General features: G+C 42.5%; 2 protein-coding genes across 5 annotated transcripts; both read right to left on the bottom strand.

The window, feature by feature from the left end:
• Positions 1–276: 276 nt before the first annotated feature.
• Positions 277–23,589, bottom strand: hoe1 (OCA2 melanosomal transmembrane protein hoepel1). 4 transcript variants are annotated; one of them, XM_015180633.2, is made up of 12 exons: positions 18,119–18,287; positions 15,199–15,762; positions 4,622–4,728; positions 3,642–3,804; positions 3,503–3,563; positions 3,300–3,438; positions 2,337–3,241; positions 1,745–2,074; positions 1,333–1,680; positions 1,121–1,268; positions 970–1,063; positions 277–907 (listed from the first exon to the last, which is right to left on the bottom strand). In XM_015180633.2, the coding sequence occupies exons 2-12, from the start codon at positions 15,273–15,275 to the stop codon at positions 823–825; spliced, it is 2,457 nt and encodes an 818-aa protein (XP_015036119.1). In that variant the 5' UTR covers positions 15,276–15,762; positions 18,119–18,287; the 3' UTR covers positions 277–822. The 4 variants fall into 4 exon arrangements, with proteins under 4 accessions (XP_015036119.1, XP_001356727.2, XP_015036121.1 ...); XM_001356691.4 differs by lacking the exons at positions 15,199–15,762; positions 18,119–18,287 and adding an exon at positions 23,194–23,589; XM_015180635.2 differs by lacking the exon at positions 18,119–18,287 and having other exon boundaries at positions 15,199–15,780.
• Positions 14,082–14,831, bottom strand: LOC26533531 (uncharacterized). Its single transcript, XM_015180636.2, has one exon. The coding sequence runs from the start codon at positions 14,730–14,732 to the stop codon at positions 14,223–14,225; it is 510 nt and encodes a 169-aa protein (XP_015036122.2). The 5' UTR covers positions 14,733–14,831; the 3' UTR covers positions 14,082–14,222.
• Positions 23,590–24,410: the final 821 nt, after the last annotated feature.

Here is a 24,410-nt window from a genome sequence, read left to right as displayed (position 1 = left end):
ATGGTTGCCATAGTCAAAGTCCTTGTTGTCGATGGCCAGGTCGAAGGAGGACGATGGCTTGTTAGGCTAGGATCTTGGAAGGGTTGTGCTTCTGTCCTGTACGTATATATGTTTAAGGATTGTAACTTGTCGAACGATCTCGCACCTGATCTTTGACCTGAGAAAGGAAAACCTAATTAATAAAGTATAAACTGTGGTGTGTGTTCCCATTTCCTTGTATTAAAACTACTTTAGATTATGTTTTGCATTCATTTTACAGTACAGCAGAGCAGTAGGTAGTATTTTGCGTTTTGGTTTTATTTGATTCGTATCCATATACATTTAACATTTAACAAATTGTTTCACAGTTCAGCGACATTATTAATTGTAAATAATTAATTTAGTTTTATTTAATTTGTATTTCTTATATTTTTGGTTGGTTTGTTGTTGGTTTTGTTTTGTTATTTAGACTACGCACTACACTAACAACGATGTGTAAAAATAAATGTATATTTATGTATATAATATTCTTCGTTTCTGTCTCTGTGTGGATTTGGTTTGGTTGCGGTTGCGGTTTCCTTTTAGAATCTGTTTAAATTTATAAACACTCTCTTATATAGACAGGCTATAAGATATTGAAATTCCTTTCTCTAGCTTTCGGGTCGTGCTGTTTCGGGTCTGAATGGTGTTGTTTTTCCCTCGATCTGCAGCTGTTGAACACGACGTGCGTCGCATATGTGGTACAGTTTCATAGGTAACGAGGTAAAGTGCGCCTTGTTCCGAAATCGACACAGTCAATTCCCATCCACGCTGCCCATAAGGGCTGCCCAGTGCTGCCCATCATCAATGCCACGCAAACAGCGAATGCGAGACCAGCAGATAGCCCGTGGCCACAATAATGCTTCCAATCATGATAGGAAAACCCACTCTGTCGATGGTAAATATATGAATTAATGAAGCAGAACTAGAGAAGAGTTACCCTGGACCTACTTGAAAAACTGCAGGAAGGTGAACTTATAGCCATGCTGCTCGGCCACACCAGCACAAACAACATTGGCCGAAGCTCCAATCAGAGTGCCATTGCCTGGGTGAGAAATCAAAGTAAGTATATCTACGATCTGAGATCTTTTGTTGAACTTACCTCCCAAGCAGGCGCCCAAGGCCAGGGCCCAAACTAGAGGCTGCAGGGGCAGATTCAAGGTGCTGTTCTGCGCCAATGATATGGTGATCTTGACCATCATCGTGGTCAATGGTATGTTATCCACAAACGCCGAAGCCACCGCAGAAACCTAGTAGTGGATAATGGAACATTTATTACGACTAATAAAGGACTCTGTGAGGAGAAAAACTCACCCAAAGAATGATCAGGATGGCCACCATCAAGCGCCGATCTTCGCCTACGCCCAGAATAATGCCCTCTGTCATATTGCCGATCCATTCGATCAGACCCAGCTCCGTCAGTGCCTCCATGAGGATGAATAGAGCCGCAAAGAACAGAAGTGTTGACCATTCGACACGTGCAAGTATGGCCTCCATGTCCTCGATATCGGCAAGGATGATGAGGAAAATGGCACCCAGCAGAGCCGTCCAGCCCAGGGACAGCCTCTGCAGCTCGGGCACCGAATGCAGAAAGAACAAACTGATCACAAAGAGCAGGGCAAGGGAGCACTTGACAAGCAGTTGCTTGTTGCGAATGGGATACTAGGGACCGAAAGATATACTATGTTAAGAATTCGTCATATAAAATCCGGAAGCCTAGACAGACCTTTGCCTGGAGATTGGCCAGTGTTTGCTGATAGTTGGGAGCCGGCTCAATCACAGCCGTCATTCGTTTCTTCAGGCTCCTCTTCAAGCGGTTGACCTTCTTCATTAGGGTTTGTCGCACTAGCTCCTCGTCCTTGGAGTAGGCCGACAGACTGGCGGCGGCTCGCTTCCACACGTGTATCTCGTGGCGCAGTTCCTCCACCTCCGGTGAGTCCTTAAACTGCAGGTCGCTGATGTTGCGGAACTTGAAACGCAATTGTATGTAGGTCTGCACCATCACCAGGAGCACGCCGGGCAGCATGTGGAGCGTGAAGACAGCGAAATTGACGCCCTGTGAAATGGATGTAGACCAAACCAGTTTAAAAATCAGTTCGAAATCATAGGAAAAACTGGATCCCGGATGCTGCTTGGCAGTACTACCAGAGCCATTCAATTTATATAGTAATTATCACGAGCTGATTATATATTCCAACCATGATGTCAGGAATAATAGGTGTATCTTTCATCGCAAGACATCTTCTAATATTCGACTGATTACTGAACAATATATGCACATAAATAAAACTAAGTATTGGCTAGGGGCTATAACTCACATTCTTGGATATGTAGCTATTGGAGGCGATGATGACATTTGGCGGATCCCCAACAGGTGTTAGAGCACCCCCAATGTTCGAGTAGATGACCATGCACATCAGAATGGGCACCGGATTGAGGCACATCACTTCGCAGAGTCGTATCGTGACCGGAGTCATCAGCAGCACTGTAGTCACGTTGTCCAGAAACGAGGAGAGCACGGCGGTGAACAGGCAAAGACAGTTGATTAGGGGCCACACATGTCCGTTGGTGATCTTGTAGGCGTACACGGCCAGGTAGTCAAAGACACCCGTCTCGGAGAGAATGGCCACGAGGATCATCATACCGAAGAGCAATAGAAGCGTCTCCACATCGATCCAGCCCATGATGGTGGCCATGGAGGGACGCGAATTGAGGGCCGCCAGTATACCCACCGATAGCGTGGAGGCGATGATGGCGGCAAATGTTCGGTTCACAATCTCCCAGATAATCATGATGTAGAGACCGCAGAGCACAGCCGCCGCATAGATCACACCGTCCCGCTTGTAGATTGGCGACTCGTCCACGTTCAACTGCAGCGGCAGCTCGCCCTCGATGCTGCTCACAAACTCAAAGCTGAGCTCTGTCCTGTTGGACTGGGCCAGCCACAAGGGATCTGTGGGATTGAGCTCGAAGGTGCGCTGCTTCTTGGTGTCTACGGTGGCGTCTATGAGGTCCGGATAGACCACGTCCAGCTGCCACAGCTGGCTAGCATTCTCGATGTACACCTCCATTCCTTCGGCATCGAAGTAGCTGCGCATCACCTGCACCTGGAGCAGGGGCAGTGGCACACTCTCGTTGATGGTCAGCTCGTTCTCCTGCAGACGGAAGGGGCCGCGTAGACCCAGGCCTATTCGCTGCAGAGTGGATGTCGTAATGGGAAAGACTAAAGGGAGAGAAACACTTGAATATAGATATACTTTCAAGGATTTTCTTAAAGTTACCTCTGGGTGAGCCATTTCTAGGAACACTTATCAGGCTCAGCTGGTCCACATGCTCGTTGTTGGACATAAGGAAGGCGGTGAAGACACACCAGACCACCAGGAGCACAGCTATTTTGAACCAGATCAAATACTTGACGAACTGTTGAGAGATATATCAGATATATATCATAGATATCTATTTGGAAGTACCTCCTGCCACTCACCGTGCTCTTGCCATGCGTTTCCACTTCATCGTGCTGATCTTCATTGTTGTTCTCCAGGTCCCTAAAAGATCCGGGGAATCACAGAAAACTGGTTGCACTAATTACGTAAATGAAAACCGAAGCGCAAAGAACTACGAACCTGCCGTCAATGACTCGCACCTGACCCGCCTCGTTCGTCACATTGATGCCGATCTGCGTAAAGGCATGGGTGTCCAGTGTCGTCTCCTCGTGGGGTCCGTTCTCGAGCTGTTCGCCTGGCACGCCTCCAGTTCCGACCTCCTCTGGAGGCAGAGGATCGCCATCTGCAATAGAAACATTAATAAAAACAAGTCAAAGCATTTACAATTTATGTGTGTCTCTTAACCGGCGCCAGGGTCCACGGATATTGGCAAATAATTGTGCGTAAATTGCCTCCCCATTCGGTGTTTTCGCAAGGACACCTCGCGGACAACTGTCGCAGGAAGTAATTACAAGTGCCAGCTTGCCAGTTGCCACGCGTATACATTGTTTTATTAGCCCACGTGCACGGGGAAATAGAAGCAAGGCTGAAAGTCTAAAAATATCCATCAATGACCATGGAGAAGCTCGAGGACTCACCAAGTCAGAGACTGATGCTTGAAAATGTTCGCATTGAATTTCTCTAAATGTTGAATTCTTGAACAACCCAAATGTAATACGAGTACAATAATCTTGTACATTGCTTGCTTCTAGACTTTCGAAAGCTATGCGCATTATGTGACGGAAATACTCGTAGTGTAGAGTAGACCCAGTCCATTATTACCATAATTTAGTGCACCTCAAATAGTGCGTCCGTCACAGACAATTGAAAAGTCTATACTTGGCCGCAAGTCGACCGGATTTTTGGTATGCAAATCAGGCGGAACCCAGGCCCCGGCGGAGTGGACTTGCAGCAGCCCAATGTCAATGACGACGACGGCAACGACGACGCAAATGGCAATAAAAAAATTCTACAATAATTACAGCAATAAAAAAGGTAGCAAAACCAACAACAACAGGTTGAGGGGCAGGTTCCCTCGTAAAAAGAGGGAATTAAGGTTGCCACATTCGATGGGCAGAGAGGGAGGGAGGGAGTATGAGGAGGTAGAGAAAACCACTTACCGCCATGTAAACGCTCGTGCTCCTGGCGAAATGAGGCTAGACTGGGATCCTGACGAATGCGCTCGGGCAGGGTACGCCAGACTTGTAAGGCACCTTCTGTTACTTCGCTGCATGTGTGGAACGGGAGCAGGATTCGGAGTAGAGGCAGCATCGGAACAGTTCATGGATGGTGGATTTTTGTTACACATTGGGGAGCAATGAAATGGGCGGCGCCACCGATTCCGAGAATGAAAGAAAAGAAATAAGCGGAGAATAAAGATTTAATAAGATTACTTGACTTGTTTAGGAATTTGTTTGCTCAGGTGCAAGGGCGTGGCACGTCTGCCCATGCCAATGCCAAAGATTCAATAAATTTTCAAGCACTTCCATATTGATTTTTCTGCCAAACATTCGGCGAGGCTGCGGGCTGTTGCGCGTGCAACAATTTTGTGTCTATTTGATGTGACTCTTATGTACATACTACAATATACATATATTCGTGCAGTCTTTTAAATTGTTTGGCCCTAAAAGTGTTTGGTTTGGCATTTTTCTCGGTCACCCAGCTTATGCCCCATGAAGCGGAAATTCAATTGTGGTTATGGAAAGTGGTGCGCAATCTTCTTAGTGTGAAATCTGATTGACAACAAATCTCTAAGAGCAATAAAATAAGATTTAAGCACATATATTTGGAGAGTGTATTAAGGAAAAAAGGATAAATAAATTGGGTGTGTGGGAAAATACTAGGAAATGCTTTCAAATGGGGATAAGTGAGTCATGAAAATGGAACAGCAAACAAACTCTTTGACTTGAGGAAAAACCAACAAATTGATTCGAGTTTGGTGTGATTTAAATAATACTGAAAATAAGGATGATGACGAGAGCTTCTGCAGGATATGGAAACACATACGTACATATTTCTTACTTAGTTGATAAGATAAAAAGATTTATGTGCTGTTTACAAAATATATCTTAGATATAATTTATAATTCTAAATCCAGATACTGATAATTTGCAATGTCAAGCGGAGCCATCTCCAGAACTCATTTAAAAGAGATTCGTAGACCCCAATTAAAGCGCTCGTTGGTGGCGCAATTCCAGACCAGCCTTAAGGTCAAAGCAGCCCCGTCAGCGTTATCAGAACCGACCGTTGGCTCGGCTCGGCAGAGACTGCCTGTCTGTCTGTCTATTTATAATGGCAATAAAATATTGTTTTCAGTTTTATTAGCAGTGCTTTTTCCATTTCAAATGCAAGTTTAATGACTCTGCCATGATTACTGAAATAAGACCTAAGCAGCTGGGGACTGCCACTTGTTGGGGAAGAAAAACCTTCATTTCCTCGGCACTCACGAGTGTACCCGTACGAGTATGTGTATGAGTATGTGTATCCCTAAAGTAATGGTATCATTGAGTGCATTCAGAGTCGCATCACGTGTGCCGACTGAATAAATGCAATTTGTAGACTTGATTCAAGTGGCCACACAAATCTTAATTCAGTATGTTCAACTAAATTTACTTAACTCTCAGTTAGAACGATGAAAAGTGCTCGAAATAAATGTATGTGGTGTACTCATAAATTATATTTACTTAAATTTAAATTAGCTTTTGTTGATGGACACGAACAATGTTGACATATGTATGCACACAGAAACAAAGACAAGACCGCCAAAGTAATGCTGACACTGATTTTGCTGAGAGACCCACATACGACTACCATATATACATATATGTATATATGTATCTATATAGGTCTGGGAAATGCTAAATATTAAAGAACACGACACTTCAGCTTGAACTTGCCTCAATTGCTCGACTTAGACATTCGTGTGTTCTCGTGTTCGTACATCATTTAAATGGGGTTAAACTATAGGATTTGTCATTGCATGTACATATGTATATTATTTCAGCTTTCTTTCAGCGTTGCTTACTAGCGAAATATGTACACTATTGAATATTATTACTTCAAAGAAGTCTTCTAGAGAGATCGAATTCGACCTATATAAATTATTTTCTTGGGGAGTTACAGCTGATAGAATGACTATTGTAGTCTCCGGATCTGGAGCTGACTCGTATAAAGTTCTATAATAAGCAAAAAATATAAGTGCGCTGGCAGATTAATGACAGCTATGGTCTTACATATACATGTACATATAATATATATGGATTATTGCAACACTTTCAATTAAAAGCTGATAATTTCTATGGCATCCATGTACCAGTAAATGGTATATTAATCCATTTCATTATAGTATTCAACTGAAAGAACAGAAAGTAGGCAGTCTGTGAGGACTAGTCAATGATTTTGTTGATGATTCTTAAGGCATTCAACAGCTACTTTATGTCACTGCTTTTTCACGCTCCGGCACTCAAGCACTCCGGCACTCCGGGGCACTTCAGAGTACCGGCTGCCCCTCTCCGGCTGAAGTGGTCGTGTCACAGATTGATTCGATGTCAGCACAAACAAACACTGACTCCTACATATATGGACAAATTGTGCAAAGGACTATCATTAGCAGGAGCCAAACGAGTTTTCTGCTCGACTGCAGCCCCCTGACAATTTGTCGGTTTTCAATTGGGTTTTTCGTGGGGGCTGGCCGACCGCCCAGCCAGGGGGCGACTGTGGCTAAAGATGACAAGGCTCTTAAGGCTAGAACACAATTCATTTTTCGCCTGTCGCTCTAATCCAACCAGAAAGACATACTCATCCTCGTATGAGTAATCCTCGGAGCTGTTGTTGTAATTATATGACATCCTTAACGTTGCTAGGCCTTCGACGTAACAACAGACGTAGGGCCGGGCTCAGACGACCGTCAGGTTGCCAAGGCTAAGGGAATATGACACTCGCGAGTCGCGACGGCTCCTGTTTTGTGTGTGGGAGGTGCAAGCCGAGATAAATAACAGAATTTCCGAGAACAGGACAGAACAGAACAGAACGTATTATTACGTAAATTGCTATTTTTGTTCACACACACGCGATGCGATGCGAAGCGAAGCGATGGATGAGCTTTAATATGGCAGCCGAAAAAAATTGTAAATTTCCTTTGTTAATCGCATATTTTGCCGCTGTGCACGAGCCGATATTGGATACTGAAAATGGATACTGAAAGGGAGCTTCAATTAAAAGGCGCGCCTGTCTCTCGGTTTTCCACTGCACTGTGGTGATGTCGCGTGCCCTTTTTCGGTTTTCGGTCACTTTTTCAGTCGCTGTTTATTCGCCGTTGATCGTGACTCTGTTGATCCCCTATACTCGCGGTACTAACTGCCATGCACAGTTTTTTACCCTATTTTGTAGGTTTTAATGTCGCCGTCGTCGTCGTCGTCGTTGTCGCAGCTGGCTCAGCTGCAGTCGCAGCAGCGCAGAAGCAGAAGCAGAGCGCAAAAGAAGGTACAAATAAAGAATTTCCTGATACTCTTCATCAGTTATCTCTCGCGGGTTCGCGCTTTGCTCATTATTCGCATTTATGCTTTCGCTCCCGATCCCGCTGCCACTGCCACTGCCATCACTCACTGCCATTGCAAAGTGCACTCAAAGCTCAACCAGTCAACCGTTTGGCGGCGGCGCTCTTCCTCTGAGCGTCGGCTTTGACTCGACGCGACCTAACCCGAGCCGAGCACACTCCTCCACACTCCTCTCACACCCTACAGCGCACAGCGCACCGCTATGCTATGCCGTTCTATTCTTCATTTTCGGCTTTCGCTCTGCTTTCGCTCTCTTGTTGTCGTTGTTGGCGTTGGCTTATTTGCACTTCTTTCAATTACACTTGATTTATCATATTTGACAGTTGCGCCGCGATCAGAAGCAATCTTGCGCTGCGCTACACTCGATTCTGTGGGGAGTATTTGGTATATTGTATTAATGATTTTATTATACCTAGTACTTAAGATACCAAAGAGAGGTTAATTATTTACTTGACCATCGAATTAATATAGCACTTTAATATCAACACTGACCTATGCACATAGGTATGTGCATACACATATGTACTAACTTAGTTACCTATTTGATTATGTCTTTCTTACTGCACAATCCATAATCCATACTTATTTTGATTAATATTCACATCAATTTCGATTTTTCTTCGCTCATAACTCTACGAGTAACCCTAGAAAATGTTCAGCAATTTGTTTCTCTTTGTCAACACGATTTGATGACACGAGATGAGCGCTCTGACATCAGCTCGTTTTGCGGGACATACATATGTACATATGTACATATATATGCATATATGTATGTATGTATGTTCACAATGCAACTTGAAGGAGGTATCAGCTGAAATAACCCATTTGATATATATATGTACATATCTGTATACTCCTGTCCCAATTATCCAGTTAAGGAGTGTGCAAATTATGAAATAGTCAACGTTCTCTGAAATCAGTCTAAATTGAAGACATACTCGTACTTAGTGGCTTCTTGGAAAGACCTTGAAGTTCAAGGGTGCTTTCAATTCCCATGCAAATTTGGTTCGAGCATCGTATGGGATGGTATAGGAAATGGATCCCAATCAGAGCCGCCCGCACGTAGCTCCAAATTCAAAAAGCCACCCCATTGAGAGGAGGACGAGTACAATCTCCGGCGCCGAGTCACCGCCTGTCAAAAGTTTGGCAGACGCATATCAAAGAAATGTTTCTTGCCAAATAAGCAGAAAATATTTTAAGCTCCAAAGTTGCGCTCCAGCTTACTGCTGAGTGCCGAGTGCCGAGTGCGGTATGGCAACCACCTGCGCTGACGTCACAAGTGTTCTTGCCAGCTTGCATAATACGGAGAAGGTAATGTAATACTTTTCCCGTTGCGTTGGCCAATAGATTAGAAAATCATACCGGGCCAGGGACAGCGCTGCTGCAGCAGCGGCAACAGCAGCGGTGGCTGCGGCGACAGAGGTGGGAAGTGAAAACCGACACCGCCAGCCACCTAATGATAGCGATTCGCCGCTTGGCTAATGAAAAAAAGTCTTCAAGCATGAAAATAATGTCTCCAATGTTTACCAAAGCTGTCTCCGCCACTGTTTTGCCATACTGCGTCGGACAGTAGGACGGACAGACAACAACAACGACAACAAAAAGTGCAATTTAATTGAAATGAGAGCGTGCGCTTGAGAGTTTCGCATTACAGCGGCACATGGATGATAATTCTTCGAATGTCAGCGCCAGCCGTGGGCATGGCATAAGCTGGCATAACCTTGAAATCGAGTTCGAGACGAGACGGGAATTGTCAACATTGATAATTTAGCAGAATTTCTGGATTAAACTCTCTAAATTAGTGCAGCGTTAAAAGACTAATTGGAATACGACGCCCAGCGTAAGTGCTTTCGTTTCTCAGGCAATTTAAATATTCCCATGAGTTTTTTTGACTTCAATAGTTAGTTATTATTCGAAAACCAACGTTTTATGGGAGGGATACTGCCTCTCCCATCAACTTGCTAATTGAACATAAAACATTAATAGTCTCATGCCTAACCATCTTTAAGGTTAACTAATCACTGTTTTATTGTCACACTCTTTCATCATTTATCCAGTTGCTCAATGCAATTACCAGTAAAGTAAGTGACATACTGGTGGACATATTTCAATACGTCATGTGCGCATTCGAAACAGCTGATCGGCACGCCCGACTAAGCAGAACTGATCGGAAAATACATTCTAATGCTTCCCACTTTCCTGCTAATTGCTGCTAATTTTAAAAAGAATTGTTTTATTGTTTGGGTTTAAATTTTACGGAAATGATTTGCGAGCTGATTGGTGATTTGCATAGAATGACTTTTCTACTTATTAGAACTCAGTATTTAAAGCTTATATCTACAAAGCCCCTATTCAACTTAGAACAAATTTTCGACAGTTAATATCACAAGAGATTATTCAATTGGGTAAATTATTAGACAGATACCTAAAATGTTTATCTGTTTTACGAGTAGAAGATATTGTGGTGCCAACTTATTGGCAGACACTTTATTACTTGCTGAGTCGGGCTTAAGAGAAAAGCGGATTTAAAAATTAATTAAGTTTGAGTTGAGAAGTCTCTATTGTACCAGGTTTTAGAATTCGATTTGCGAACAATGTGGTTTTGTTTCTATTTGTCTTTATCAATAACAATTATCTGAAAGTACCAATTCCATTGATTAAGATCAACAGCAATCGAGATACACATATAGAAGCCCGCAGGGCTTGTTCGTGATCTTCATCTATTCATAGAAATCAATTTCTAAAAATAAACTGAGCATAGAAAACATTTTGTACTTAAGTATGAAAACATCTCGAGTGGTATATTTTTGAGAGTGCACGCACTTTATCCATTTGTTAAATTAAATGAACACGCGCTCATCAAACAGTTTGGCTCGTATTCTTCGGGATTACGGATACTCGTATATTAAATCAACTTAAACTTACTTAAGCAAGGCGTGCGCACACCCACACCCACTACATACATACATATATGTATCTGAATAGGCTATACTTAGTTGGACGTGCTTATACATACATATATACATATGTAGGTCATTGTGCGACAAAGTTGATAACAAAATTACAGACCAGACCCGAAAAAAAAAATATAAAAACGTAATTTCATCCAGTCGGTCACTCGTTGGTCCGCCGCCTCTCGTCGCGTCCAAGTCCCGTTTCGTTCCGTTCCGTTCCGTCAGCGGGGATGTCATTCATGTGGCGCTTTCAATGCGACACGCTTCATTAATTTTTTCGAGAATTGAAAGCCTGGAACCGCACTGGCTAGCTGAGTGGATTGTACCCGCCGCCACTGCCGCCGCCGATTCATGTGTGAGGTTGACTTTAAAGTTTATTTATAACCCCAAGAGGAGGAGGCTTTCGTGGCAGGGAGGGTATGCTGTGCCATACGCTTGAGCCTTCTCAGTTCTCAATCCCGATTAGCATGTTAAGTCTCTTGATGGCGCGGCGCGACGGTAACTTTCCATTGCGAAAAATGTGAGTTAATTAATTGAACAACGCGCTTGGCCCGACACGTTTCAATTGCCAACCCAGTGATCCGATCCAATCCGATCCGCACCAAGCTCCAGCACCAGCACCAGCACCAGTTCCACAGAAGCAAATCGCACACGTTCCTAATGACTTCATAGTCACACGTTCGCAACGACGACTACGCCACCATGAACATTAGAACTGTGCCTGGGAATAGCCATTCCGACCATGTGGGAAGCTACTGCAGGAGGGGAGGGGAACAACATGCAGCTGGAGGTGTAGTATGCAAATAGCTGGCATAACAGGAGTGCCGCTTTGTTCATTTGAATTTGTAATTTCTACATATTCTATAACTGATTCTCGTTTACAGCATCATCGTGCATTGTACATCGAAGTGCAGTTATTGAACGTATGATTTCAAACATGGGAGTTTTTTTATAGCCCTTCACTTGTTCCAAACAAAGGGTATACTGTAGTGCTACCATATCCACAATTTTAAGGGAGATTCAAAATACAAATAAAAGCCAACCTCTATTTCTATATTTTCTTCTCTTTTTTCACAGTAAATACGTATGTATATGGCTAAGTAAATGCTATCTTATGGCTAGTATATCAATTAAAGCTGTTCCAGACAGAACTTTTGTTGAGAAAAAATGTTTAAAACCGCTTCTTGGGCTTGCGTTCAAATGTATTTTACAAATTTATAAAAGCTGAATAAAAAATAATGATTGCATATTTTTTAATTTATGGAATTTTAAGTAAAGAACTGTAATCGATGCAAACAATTTCTGTATTTTGTACTGATCAAATCAGAATTATCTTGTCTATGTAAATAGTTTGGTATAAATTTATATTAATGTTATTTATGAGAGTAGTATTTTTGTCGCTCCACTACGGCTGACCTCCGTCTCCTGCAGCTGTCACCCTACCACACCTGACCTTTCCTTTTGTATGTCAATCTGGGCTCACAGCTGGTCGGGTCGCATGAGGGGCAACCAACTGCACTGTGCCTTAACCCAATTTCAGCATTAAATGTTTTAATTATTCATGTGGCCATGTTTGTGGCACTTGCTGTCGTCAGCAGAAGCACTCACGCACACGCTCATATCCTTCCAGGCTCATAATCACATTTTGAATGTGCTAAGAACAATGCAGAATTTCTCGAGGCAGGGCAGGGTAGGGGGATTAAGCTAGAGGCAGGGCAGGGGCACACTTACCGCCCATGACCTTGTCGGCTTAGACGAGGTCGTCGCGTTGGACGCGTTTTATGCAAGAATTTTTACTCGCGAACTAAGCAGGGACGGTCTCCCCAAAGTTTGACCCACATTGGAGGGGGAAGGGGTGCGATTTTAACTGCTGCCCAGCCCAGCCCATGGGGCGAATGAGCGATGTGGCAGTGCATACGCACTGCTGTCCCATTCAAATTGGTTTCCCTCTTCTAGGCATTGGGTCAACATTTGTCGATTATCCGAAAAAACATGGAAGACAAATTGAGAATTAATTGCTGAAGTCAACGAACGTCTTCGTTTTCCCTTCTTTTTTGTTGATTTTGACCCAACAAATTAATTGGACAACTTTCACTCAGAGAATTCCAGGCACGTTGCCAGGACACTTTGAGGATCCAACGGCATGCATGCCCCACTGAGCTGTCTGATTGATGGATAGATTGATTTGCTTGAATGCCAATACAAGTGCCGTACCTGATTGCCCTCAAAGAAAATATGCCGATGAATTCCATTCAAATTCAATGAAGTATTATTGTTTTCTATTGGAACATGGGAGTGGGGGTAGAGCCGAGCGGAAACGAGATTCCCATATTTGTCCTGTTTTTGTTTCTGGAAACGGAAATTAAATGTTTGTTGCCAGATTGCCACATCTTGGTGTGGCACGCCACACATGTTGCTGCCATTCGACGTAAATTAGACCCAAACAGAGAACGTTTTTATGTTCATGTTTATGTTGTGGTCGAGTCTATGCCTGCCATTCCTAGGAATGGGTCCAGAGCACGTGTCTTAGACTTGGGCACAAGAAACACACAAATAAACATATAAATATATGTACGTGTTTTTATGCATTAACGGAAATCATCCTAGGAGAGACCAGTTCCAGGATAGAAACCTTGTAATGGCAGAGCTATAAAGACACTAAATACCACACAAGGAACCTTGAAATCTTCAAAGGAAACAACCAAAAGGAAATCCCATGTCTATGAGTAGTTCCCTTAAAATGCAACAGGACCGAATGCTTTCATCCGAATCACAAGAGGGGCTTCTGCTTATGTGTATGGTCCTAAGAGACCCGTTTGAACTGAAGTAGGTGAAGTGGTACTTTATTATAGCAGTCCCGAATTTCAAAGAAAATTCTGTTTTGATTGGGATAGATTTACTAAAAACAATCGTACCTTTGGCTTTCTTTGGACAATTTTATGATTTGAAAGTGTGTAAAGTAATCAAAACACCGTTTTTCATTGACTCCATTGAATTCCGCCTACCCAAAGGATAAGCCCCAAGCGTCCCAATACACAGGAATGATGGATCTCTAAAGCACAAATCGGGAATTCCTTTCATTGGTAGCCTATTTGTAGGTAAGACCACTTCAACTAATTTATTCATTCAATTAATATACAGTATGCGTATCAATTTAGACAAACAATAAATTTTGTTTCCAAACTTGGATATCACATTTCAATGGTTTTATCTTAGCGGGGCCTAAAGGGATACCTCCTTTTCCGTGGATTATTTACCCATTGCTGGAACTCATTTGTTATGGTCACTTTCTGGAGGTCTCGAGGCGAAAAGTGCGGCAAAGTGAGCATTCCAAAAAACCACAAAATAAACGTGGCAGCTGCAGATGTCACAGCTCCAAGAATCCAATACTCGTATTCCAGATATGTTTCTTCGCTCAACAAGCCCCAATTGAGGCACAAATGTTGCGCTGCTTGGCAGAGCCAAGCCTCCAGCCAGCACCACAGCTTCAGGTTAAAGAACTCCAAAATAACCAGCGATGCAAAGATGCCAACAAAGTACTGCGACAAGCACGACAAATGCACCCCATCCTTGATGTACATATTGATATCCCAAGCGAGCAGCATTGCGGCTAGAAGGAATATAAAGCTGCCCAATTGCGGGGCTGGCGAACAGCTGTTCTCGAACTCCATTCGAACTGAGTGCAGCAAGGCAGCTGTGGCAACCGCCCAGAATGGACCCATCTATAGGTATATCTTTCAACAATTCTAACACGAAAGAGAAGTAAAAACTTTGTGTTTTTGAAGTTATATGCTATTCAGACTGTTTCTTTTAAGGTAATGCCAAAGCCTAGCTAGGATTTGTGTGACGTTTATTGTATTTGAATCCGGAGTGTGTAGTGTACTCCAAATTGTAGCTCCCATGAATTCCATCATCGAACGTCATGCTGCCAAAGGAACTATTCCCCTAAACCCTATTTATAGCTAAGCCAAATTGTATTACAGTCATCTTCATACAAAATATTTAAATTATATTATCTATGTATATTTAATCTTTTGATGGAAAAACATCATCAGCAAATTTTTATACTGGTTGTATCTCAAAGTTATCTTAAATCCATCTGAATGGATCCCTCAAATATTTATGTACACGTATCTGAATCACTTGTTTTACGGGTAGGGGTAGGGGATTAGGGTATGATTCACTTACTTTGGCTGTGGGAACTTGTCGCTCTTGGTGGAGGCCTGGCGGTGCGGCCACAGCCGCTTGCTCACCTTCATCCGCATCTTGAAGGGCCAAATGTTCTTGCGCTTCTTGTGGACACTCGGCACCCGGACACCCCCCGACCCACTCCGGCGCCGCGATACCGTTGATCCGGCACTGTGACCCACTGTGACCGTGTCTGTCGCCTGGCGTTGGTGTTGATTGGCAGGGGGCTGGGACTCTGCCAAGGGACTAGGTGCGGCGTGAACCCGAACTGGCGCAATTTTGACGTTTTGTGGAAGGCCGGACAAAGTGGGGTATGGGTGGATGTGTGGGTGGATGGGTATTCAATTAATTAAGCTGCTGACGCTGTTCACACGACGTTTGATGTTAACTTTCCTTGGATAGAATTTTATCTATTTAATAATAATTATTGTTTCTGCAAGCAAACGTTGCTTCTTTAGGTTCAGGCCTTTCTCTTGTACATTTTGATGTGTGTGACGTTTTTTCTTTGTGCCTCTTTTTCATAGAATCGAATCACGCATACGCAGCGTTGTCTGCTTTCGAACGCTTTCGGGGGTAAATTTTGACCAGTTGTTAATGATATGCATGTTGATAGATATAAATATCCCTGAAGTATGCCCCCTTGATGTTGATGAATGCGTCACAGCGAGAGGATTAATTATTCAGCATTCAGCATTTGGTGAGACAAAAATAGACGCAGGACAGGACTTCGACTCTCGTTTAATTGGGAATCAATCGATCAATATTCATTTAGTTTTCTCATGACCTCCTTTTTATAATCAGCCAAATCAGTTGGCACACCAAAGCACACCGCCCGCTCGTAGGGTGGTCAGATGAACCCCCTTGATGACGCCATCTCCACCATCTGTCTGGTGCTCGTGGAGCACGTTTCTCCAGCTGATTTTCGTTTTGTCTGTGTGTGGCGTACGTGTATTAAGTTCTGTTTAATTATGCTTGTCGGTGGCTAATTAGTTTGCCTAAACTCTCGCACATTAAGCCATTTGGCTGCCGCATAATTAAAAATGAACCCAGACCCCGACCTCATTTCAAATTATGGCAGGCGTTACGCGGCCATCTGTGTGGGAATTTCCAGCAGGATGTGGACACGATATGCTATGCGGGTAAGGGATACGATTACATGCAAACATGCATACATATATGCAAAACGGACACGTGTCCTGGCCGGCCTTTTTACCGCCAGTGTGGTTGGAGGGGGAGTAATTCCAAAAATATCCTGTGCAAAAGGCGGAAATTGCTTTCAACAATATTGTATATACATATTTTGATAGAAATATTAGCTGAAATTTATGTATATTAGATGTGTGGTATCAATATTTCATAGCCAGTCAAATATTTGCAATCCTTAGCTGTAGAGAACGTTTACGCAGAGGTGCCAAAAACAGCAACCTTGCTTACACACATTTCAGCTAACATTTCAACCGATAAATATATACATAGGTATACATATAATAGAAATATGTACGAGTATTTCCAACAGTATTTTAGCCATAATGGAAAAGCATAAGCCAAGTGCTGCCTACAAAAGGAATTAGGATATTTGTATCCTTAACTCTTCTTTAAACGTCACTAAGTAGTCACCAATATGATCTTATCTCTTACCCCATGGCTTCATGGCTTCTGGGCTTCATGGCTTATTATTCACATACTTTCGTGTTATCTATTGGCTAATTACTAATTGATTACACTTTGCTGCCAACCGACAAGACCAGCAAAGAACTCCGAACTCAGTAGCAGCTCAGCCCAAGGGGTAATTTGAACTGACTGTTTGACAATGTTTGTCAGGAAAAGTTTTCGTGCTCTGTTTTTCCCCAAAAGAGATCCCTTGCCAAATTAACGCCAGAAAAAGTTTTCAGCTGGGGGTGGGGAGGTTGCCTCCAGCAAGCACTTAAAATTTATTAGAAATTTCGTTGAAAGACATACATAGTCATAAATGTTGGCTTCAATCATATCTGGACCCCCTCGGGCGGAGGGTCCTTGTTGAAAAGCGTTGGCTGTGGGATGCGTTCTGTGTTCTGTGGTTGGTTACATACTTTCGGACAGATGTGAACATTTCAAATGAATGTCAGACAAGGTTGGGGCAAAGCTTTAAACTGACACAAGGATAGACAGGCGGCCATGGGTACGTGTGTGCGTGCTCAAATTTCGTGTTGCCTACTTTTGTGCGCGCTGTTTTGAACTAGTTTTTCTGTTTTCATTTGCCCCAGACCACTGCCCCCCCTTGATGATGTGATACTACTCTATGCCATAGATGACACTTCCTGACAGTTATATTTGTCCAGCTTAATGTATGGCTTATTTGCGTGGCCTGTCGGGAGCTCAATTATTGATTGGGTGGATTCCTGTTCCTGGAGGTGCGACCATCAATAAATGATGAAATATTTGCCAGCCACTGATAGCCACGGGTATACATCGTAGCTCTTGGAATGTCTCGTCCGCTGGAAATTTTAATCACGAATGTGTAAATACTGAAACATATGCCAGCCAGGTGCCAGACACCTGCACCTTCATCCAGCAGTTCTCACAGAAAACCTTGGAATAATTTATATCCACGAAGTGTAGACCAGTTTCCAATTATTCTGCTGGTCAGTCAGAACCGGACTAATTAGATATGTACACTTAATGCAAAAGATATTGCTCTTTTTTGGGGTCTCCTAATGAGCAAAATTATCACAGCAAATGGAAACTTTTGGGGGAGCTCCTGAAACAAGATACGCCTCTCTTTCAAACAAAGGAAAATTTCCATGATTCGTCTTTTTTTTATCTCCCTGCTGCCGCTGCCGCTGCCCCTACTGCTGCTGCATCCGAATGAACTCCAAGGGGGGTACTGATAAGTCCAGAAAGTGGTTCTTTCTGTATTCTTTATCAAAATTGTTTGTCTCACTTTTAGTTTTGTTTTCTTTGTTTTATTTATCGCATTTGGATAATTATTTGTATTGTGTGTGAATTTATTTATTGGATTATTTTGTTTGGCACTCGCTCGCTTCCAGATCGAACCCGCGGATCGAACCCGGACACAGTCGCACGTCCGTTTCGAGCGAAAGTTGTAAACTGAATAAGTCCGTGGGTTCGTCGCCGTGTTCCTAGTCATGTCTCTGGGCTCTGGGCTGGTTCGATGCCGGTAGCTGGCGCTGGCGCTGGCGCTGCCGCTGCCGACGACGACGACAACGATGACGACTCTGTTGTCGCGTCGGTTCTGCCGCAGCTGTTCTCGGTTGAATGGCGGATTGAAAGCCACCGGTCAATTGAATGGTGTGGAACGCTTTCAATAGCTGTTGAATGCCGCTACTAGTGGATGTGTGGGGGGTTAGGCCTGTGTGAGGGTTGTTTCCACTGCACATGTATAGTATATTCATTCCAGTGGCCAACGACTTGAACTTGAACGGTGCTTGGACTAGACTCTGGGCCCTAGAATTTCAGTTAGTCAGCCTCCATGCATACACTTTTTGACCGTGCTAATTTGTTTGTCGTTTGTGAAAACGACAGGGAAAACTCTTTTGCGTGGACAACTTAGCTTAACTCTTTGAACTTCTCTACATTTATTGCTTAGCTATTCCTCTATTTAATCAAATTTTAGGCGTAAGAACCGCTCCATCAGCTCTCATCTTAGTTTTTTCAAGGATACCCATATTTACGAAGCAATTAACACGAATTCAAAGCAATTGCCATAGATCCCATAAAATGCCATAAAGTAAGTCAAGATTCATGTTGAAAAGAAGTGAAAGTAAAATCTGAAAAACAGCTCTATCAAAATGATAAAACATAAAAAAAATCGTTTATTTATAGGCCAAACAAGATAAATCCCAACAGAGTAAAGCAGAGCTCCAAATTGAGATGATATACACCCACATGCACGCCACACATGCACATAATATACAATACTTGTACATGGGGTGACATGGATGTGGGCAAAGCAGACAAAAGGCAAATTTATCAAACGGAACTTGCAAACTGTGGCATGTGGCTCTGCGTTGTCTCAATGTTGTCGATTTCTTTGCATTTCCAACTCAGTTTGCCTGAGTTTTATTGAATATACAGAACCCCAAAATTCGCACAAAATAAACGTACCCGAGGCCCACTCCACTCCGCCCCGCCCCGGGACATGCCGCCAATGACAATGAAGCAACAAATGAACACACATTCAATCGAAACACTCGTTGAATATACAGTGAAAGGTCTCTTGGGAGGACAGAGCTTACAAATCTATACAAGCTAGAGCTAAACACTTTTGTACCCCAAAAAAAGAGTATCCTTGAGGCGTTGAATCCCTTTCGGGACTATAAAAAGAGTCCGCCCAAGACAGCTGCTACTGTACCAAGCATGAGTTGATGTAGGTATCTCTTTAAGTAGTTCTTGGCACGAGCAGCCTGACACTTGAGCGGCTTTAAAGCGTGAAATTTTATTACGCTCTTTTATTCAGCAATTTTCCTCACCCACATTCAATAGCAATGATAATAGCTGCAGAGTGGGACGCAGTTGGTGGGGGGTGTCGCTATAGCTAACGATAATTGTGCATTGGCTCCAAGGTCCATACGGTTTGTCCATAAGAACGCATATCAGCGAGCTGGGTGCAGCCCCATATGTCTGTATAGATACCGAGTATGAGGCTGCTGCTTGGCAATTTTCTGTAGCCTGCATTTATGGTACTTGGATTCTCGTTCTAAGTCCTTAAAGCAACAGGCTTGGTTTGATATATGTAAGAAGGAGTGGGCAAGCTCGTCCATTGAAGGAGCAGTGGTTAGCGACGGGGAACAGCAGCAATCAGCAGCAGAGTAACAGCAGAGCATCTGCTGCAAAAGCAGACAAACAGCAGGACAACAGCAGTAGGAGCAAAGTAACAGCTGATCAACGCAGTAACAGCAGAGCAAGGGCGTAATTGCAGATCAGCAGCAAAGCAACAGCAGTTACAGCAGATCAACAGCAGATCAACAGCAGACAAACAGCACAGAAACAGCTGTAACAGCAGAACGGTATTAACAGCAGATGAACAGCAGTCAAGCAGAAACAACAGAGGGAGAGCACAGCAGAGAAAAGGAGGAACAGCAAAACGAGTTGTAAAAAGAGAATTACAGCAGCTAAACGCAGCACAAAAACTAACCGAGATCAAGCCGTGAGGTTAAAACTAATTGTTCTTGCACTTTCCAGACTACTGCGATTTAATAATAACCAAATAATACCTTACATATGTACATAGATGTATACACGGATCTATAATGGACTTACATGTCCCCAAATGATAATAGTCAGAGGATGCCTTTCCATAGAAATTTTAATTTTCCAGAATTGCCGTGACTTTTCCAGTTCTCAGCTTAATATTTATTTATCTAATGAATTTGTACAGCACCATTTTCAATGTAAGCACTTTAGCTTGTCTGTTTAAACTTTATTACTTTTACTCTGACAGACTCTTGAAAGTTGAACAAGTTTGTCCCTTAAGTATTTCCCATACCGCAGCCCATACCGCATCCCATTATTAAGCGTATACATAATTTATTCACACGCTGTGGGAGCAAGGCTATGCCACACTATGTACTGTACTATATATGGAAACACTCGACATATACTCGTACATATGTATATGCAAACCGGAACTTTTACAGCCCCTAAGCTCAAACTATTCGCCACAAATAAGTATTTACAGTTGAAATGAAAATTCTATGTCGGAAAACCCACATGTACCTCCTCCTCCACCCTCCTCGAGCCCAAGTATCCGCAAACAATATACACATGTGGCCTTTCCTAGCCAACATGTCATCATCGTCAGGCCACTAAAACCGGGTTTGATGTTCTTTTGGCTAGTATCACGTGGTATTGGCTCGTATGTGTGGGTGCCAGGAGGTTGAAATTAATAGCACACACTATCAAAATTGTCAGCTGTCAATGCCAAGGCCAGTTTCACGGTCCGGACAGGCTACCTGAAGGTCAACAGAACTTCACCCAATCCCATTTCCAATCCCACTCTCCCTCTGCTTACTAATGACCATAGACAATGGCAGGCAATGGCACTTGGCTAGAACTGGCTATTATTGCTGTATGTTATGTTATCTTGCTACCGCTACTTACTAAAATGCTAATAAATACGAATATACTGGTTCTCGTGAGTGGTGAGTGCATACTCGTATAAGAATTTCCCAAGCCCCACTTGAGGCAGCACTGAATGCACACTGTGAGTTCATAAAAAATAAATAGTAATTATGTAAATAACGAGTGCATACTAATGTGTTTTGCCAGAGGATTTTGTTCGGGTACTGTATAGGGTGTCTACTTCATTTAAAGCAATTAAATGATTACTTTTGATAACTTAGATTGGATTGTAAATATATTCCAGAGTGATGATAAATGTTTACGAGTATAGATATCTTTTGTCTGTAAAGTCTACAGAATTTCTAGGGAATTGAATGTTTAAACAATGTTGTTTGTCATTAATCTATTTGAAACCTACTCGAACTTGTGCATGTTGTCGAGGGAGGTATTTGATCGTCATCATAGTAGATTGATAGATAGACTATTTAGGGGATTGCTGTCTGTCAACGCTGTTTGTCTTCAATGTAGATATTTACACTAAGATGGGGTATTGATTGAACATACAGGCTGCCTGAAGTGGGTTTTTCTTATCTCTCCATGAATGATTATGTATTTTTGAAAATATATATAAATTTTATGAATGTAAACATTCACGACAATATGGTTTTTTCTTCCCCTGATTCGACACCCTGTATTATTAACAGTTCCTAGACAAGACTAGAACTCAGGGAATTACAATCTCAAGTTTTCCCTTTAATTGTTAATTAACAAAGCGGAACTTTTAATTGAAGAACAACGTTTTGCATCTATGAGCTCTCAGTTTCCACTTCACAGATAACACAGGCTGCGACTCTGACGATGTGTGGGAGTGTTTATAGTGCCGTCAATTATGAGTCTGGATCTGTGATGCTCAGATATATTACAGAATATTACATACAAAGCGCTACCGAGTTTACTGAGTCACAATTTGCTTACGGAGTGACTTCTTGGGGTTCGGGTTTGGGTTTGGGTTACCGGGGATCTGAGATAAGCGTCAATGCTGGGTCATAAAATGTGTGCCTTTTCTTTTGACATTGTTTTTTCGCACGTTCTGTTCAATTATTGAATGTGCTGTTGAATGTGAACAAAGCATATATGTACATATTGGCTAACTATTCCACGAATCAGCAGCTTTTCCAAACAAAAGATGTGAACAGGCTTGACAGGTGAATAGCCTGGCATATTTATAAATATTGTATATTGTATTCGCGGAATTTGTGAATACTTGTTGGCAGTTCTTACCATAAGATTTAATTACTTATTGGGAATGCTTCCCCTGCCATCTACACAAAGTAACAACAAATATTCGTTTACTGTTCTATTGACAGCTTGTTTTGTTTTTGAAATGACTTCCCCTATACATAACTGGAATTATTGCCTTGAAGAATAACCCTAGAGGTAAAGAAAAGATTTTGTTTTCTAAAATATAGTAGCTGAAATTATTGCCTGGAAAAATCACCGTAGTTGATTTATTTTTGGGTTAACTTTGAGATATCGACCGCTTTACCGAGTGTATCCATCACCCTGCAGGATATCCTGGATATTTTATTGCTTTTAAGCGAATTTTTGTGTGTTTCTTCCCAGAGGAAAAACAAATCAATTGAAATTAATCTCAATAGGAAATTCCATCTGTTAAAGTTCACACAGAGACCTAATACCCCATGAAATTGTTTTCGAAGGAAAAACAAACAAAAGCGGACCGTCGCATGGAAACATTAAAAGGAAAAGTTTTTGGGCAAAGACCCTCCTGCCGACTGACCACAATTAAATGTCTGCTAATGAGATATGGAACCAAAATATAAACAGACAAGAGAGAACAAATAACTTTGCGTATAAAATAGGAATGGGAATGGGTGAAGCATCCCTGTGGCGTATACTTGATGTTGGGGGACTTACCAATTACGTGGGTGCTTGGCATTCAGATGCAGCCAATTGATGATCTCCTGCAGCTTAGAGTGTCGCTCCACATCCACCTCTCCATCGCCGTCCGCATCGCAGTCATCCTCATCGGCCGTCTCCTCCACATGCAGATGGTAGGGATCCCGGGAGTGGTCGGTTATCATGAACGTGGGCTTCGAGTAGCCATAGGGAGCAGACATTTTCACTTCACAAACAGAAAAAACCTCAAAATCTTAACACAACTTTAACGGTTTGGTATTTTCATCACATCTTCACAGGCCTTCCCTTTGGATATTATTCAATTTATACTAGAAGAAGAAAATTAATTAAAAATTTTGCGCTGTCTTTCCACGACGTATCTGTATCTGTCCCATGCCGCGTCCGAACGGTTTTTCTCAGTTTGGTTTTCCCTCGCGTGTCTGCCATAAAACTGCTGGCGGTCCTCTCTTCACATGGCTGACACGTCGTCGGTTTGAGCGTAAAACTTAAAATACAATTTAGCAATGGAAAAGGCACCATGGAAAGCGTGGAAAGCGCAGCAGCAGAAGAGCAAATCCCTTGTTTCTATTCTAATTTTTCCTACGCTCATTTATTGACCAGCGTTTGTTTTTCTATTTACTCGGGGTTCTATATACTACAGACCCATTCTATATACCTATACTGGTTCCTATATACATAAATCTTGTGTTCTGCATTGAACTAACCGATGGCCAGTCTCAAGTATTATTTATTTGTTGTTCTTTCGTTTTCCTAAACGCAAGTGGAGCAAGTTCAAGAACGCATGATATGACGGGGTTTCTAAAATAAATATGGCTGCAATAAATGTATGGATAGACAGTGCTCTAAAACAATAATGAAGTGTGATAAAAACAGTTTTAAATTAACTTAAGAGTTCTTTTGAATCTACTGTTTCAACCTACAAACAGTCGAACTTCTATATTTCAAACTTTCGAGCAACGAATTTATTTCCACAACACCGCCACTCTATATTCTGCTATGATTCACTTTATGGAAGTTCGACTGTACAATCGTTTTGTCCACAAGTGGACAATCAAGTTGATCCAATCTATATTTAGTCTACTGTACTTAGTCGTATTTGATATGTTGAGACAACCTTGGGAAGCCCGAAAAGTTTGTTCATTTTCAGCTGTCCAGCCACAGCGTACGGGTATATGTACAAATAAACACACTTCCATCACTTTTTGTATATTTAT

The sequence above is a fragment of the Drosophila pseudoobscura genome, chromosome 4, assembly GCF_009870125.1.
Source record: "Drosophila pseudoobscura strain MV-25-SWS-2005 chromosome 4, UCI_Dpse_MV25, whole genome shotgun sequence".
Taxonomy (NCBI): domain Eukaryota; kingdom Metazoa; phylum Arthropoda; class Insecta; order Diptera; family Drosophilidae; genus Drosophila; species Drosophila pseudoobscura.
The sequence above is the reverse complement of the archived record's forward strand: the minus strand, read 5'-3'. Positions and strand labels throughout refer to the sequence as shown.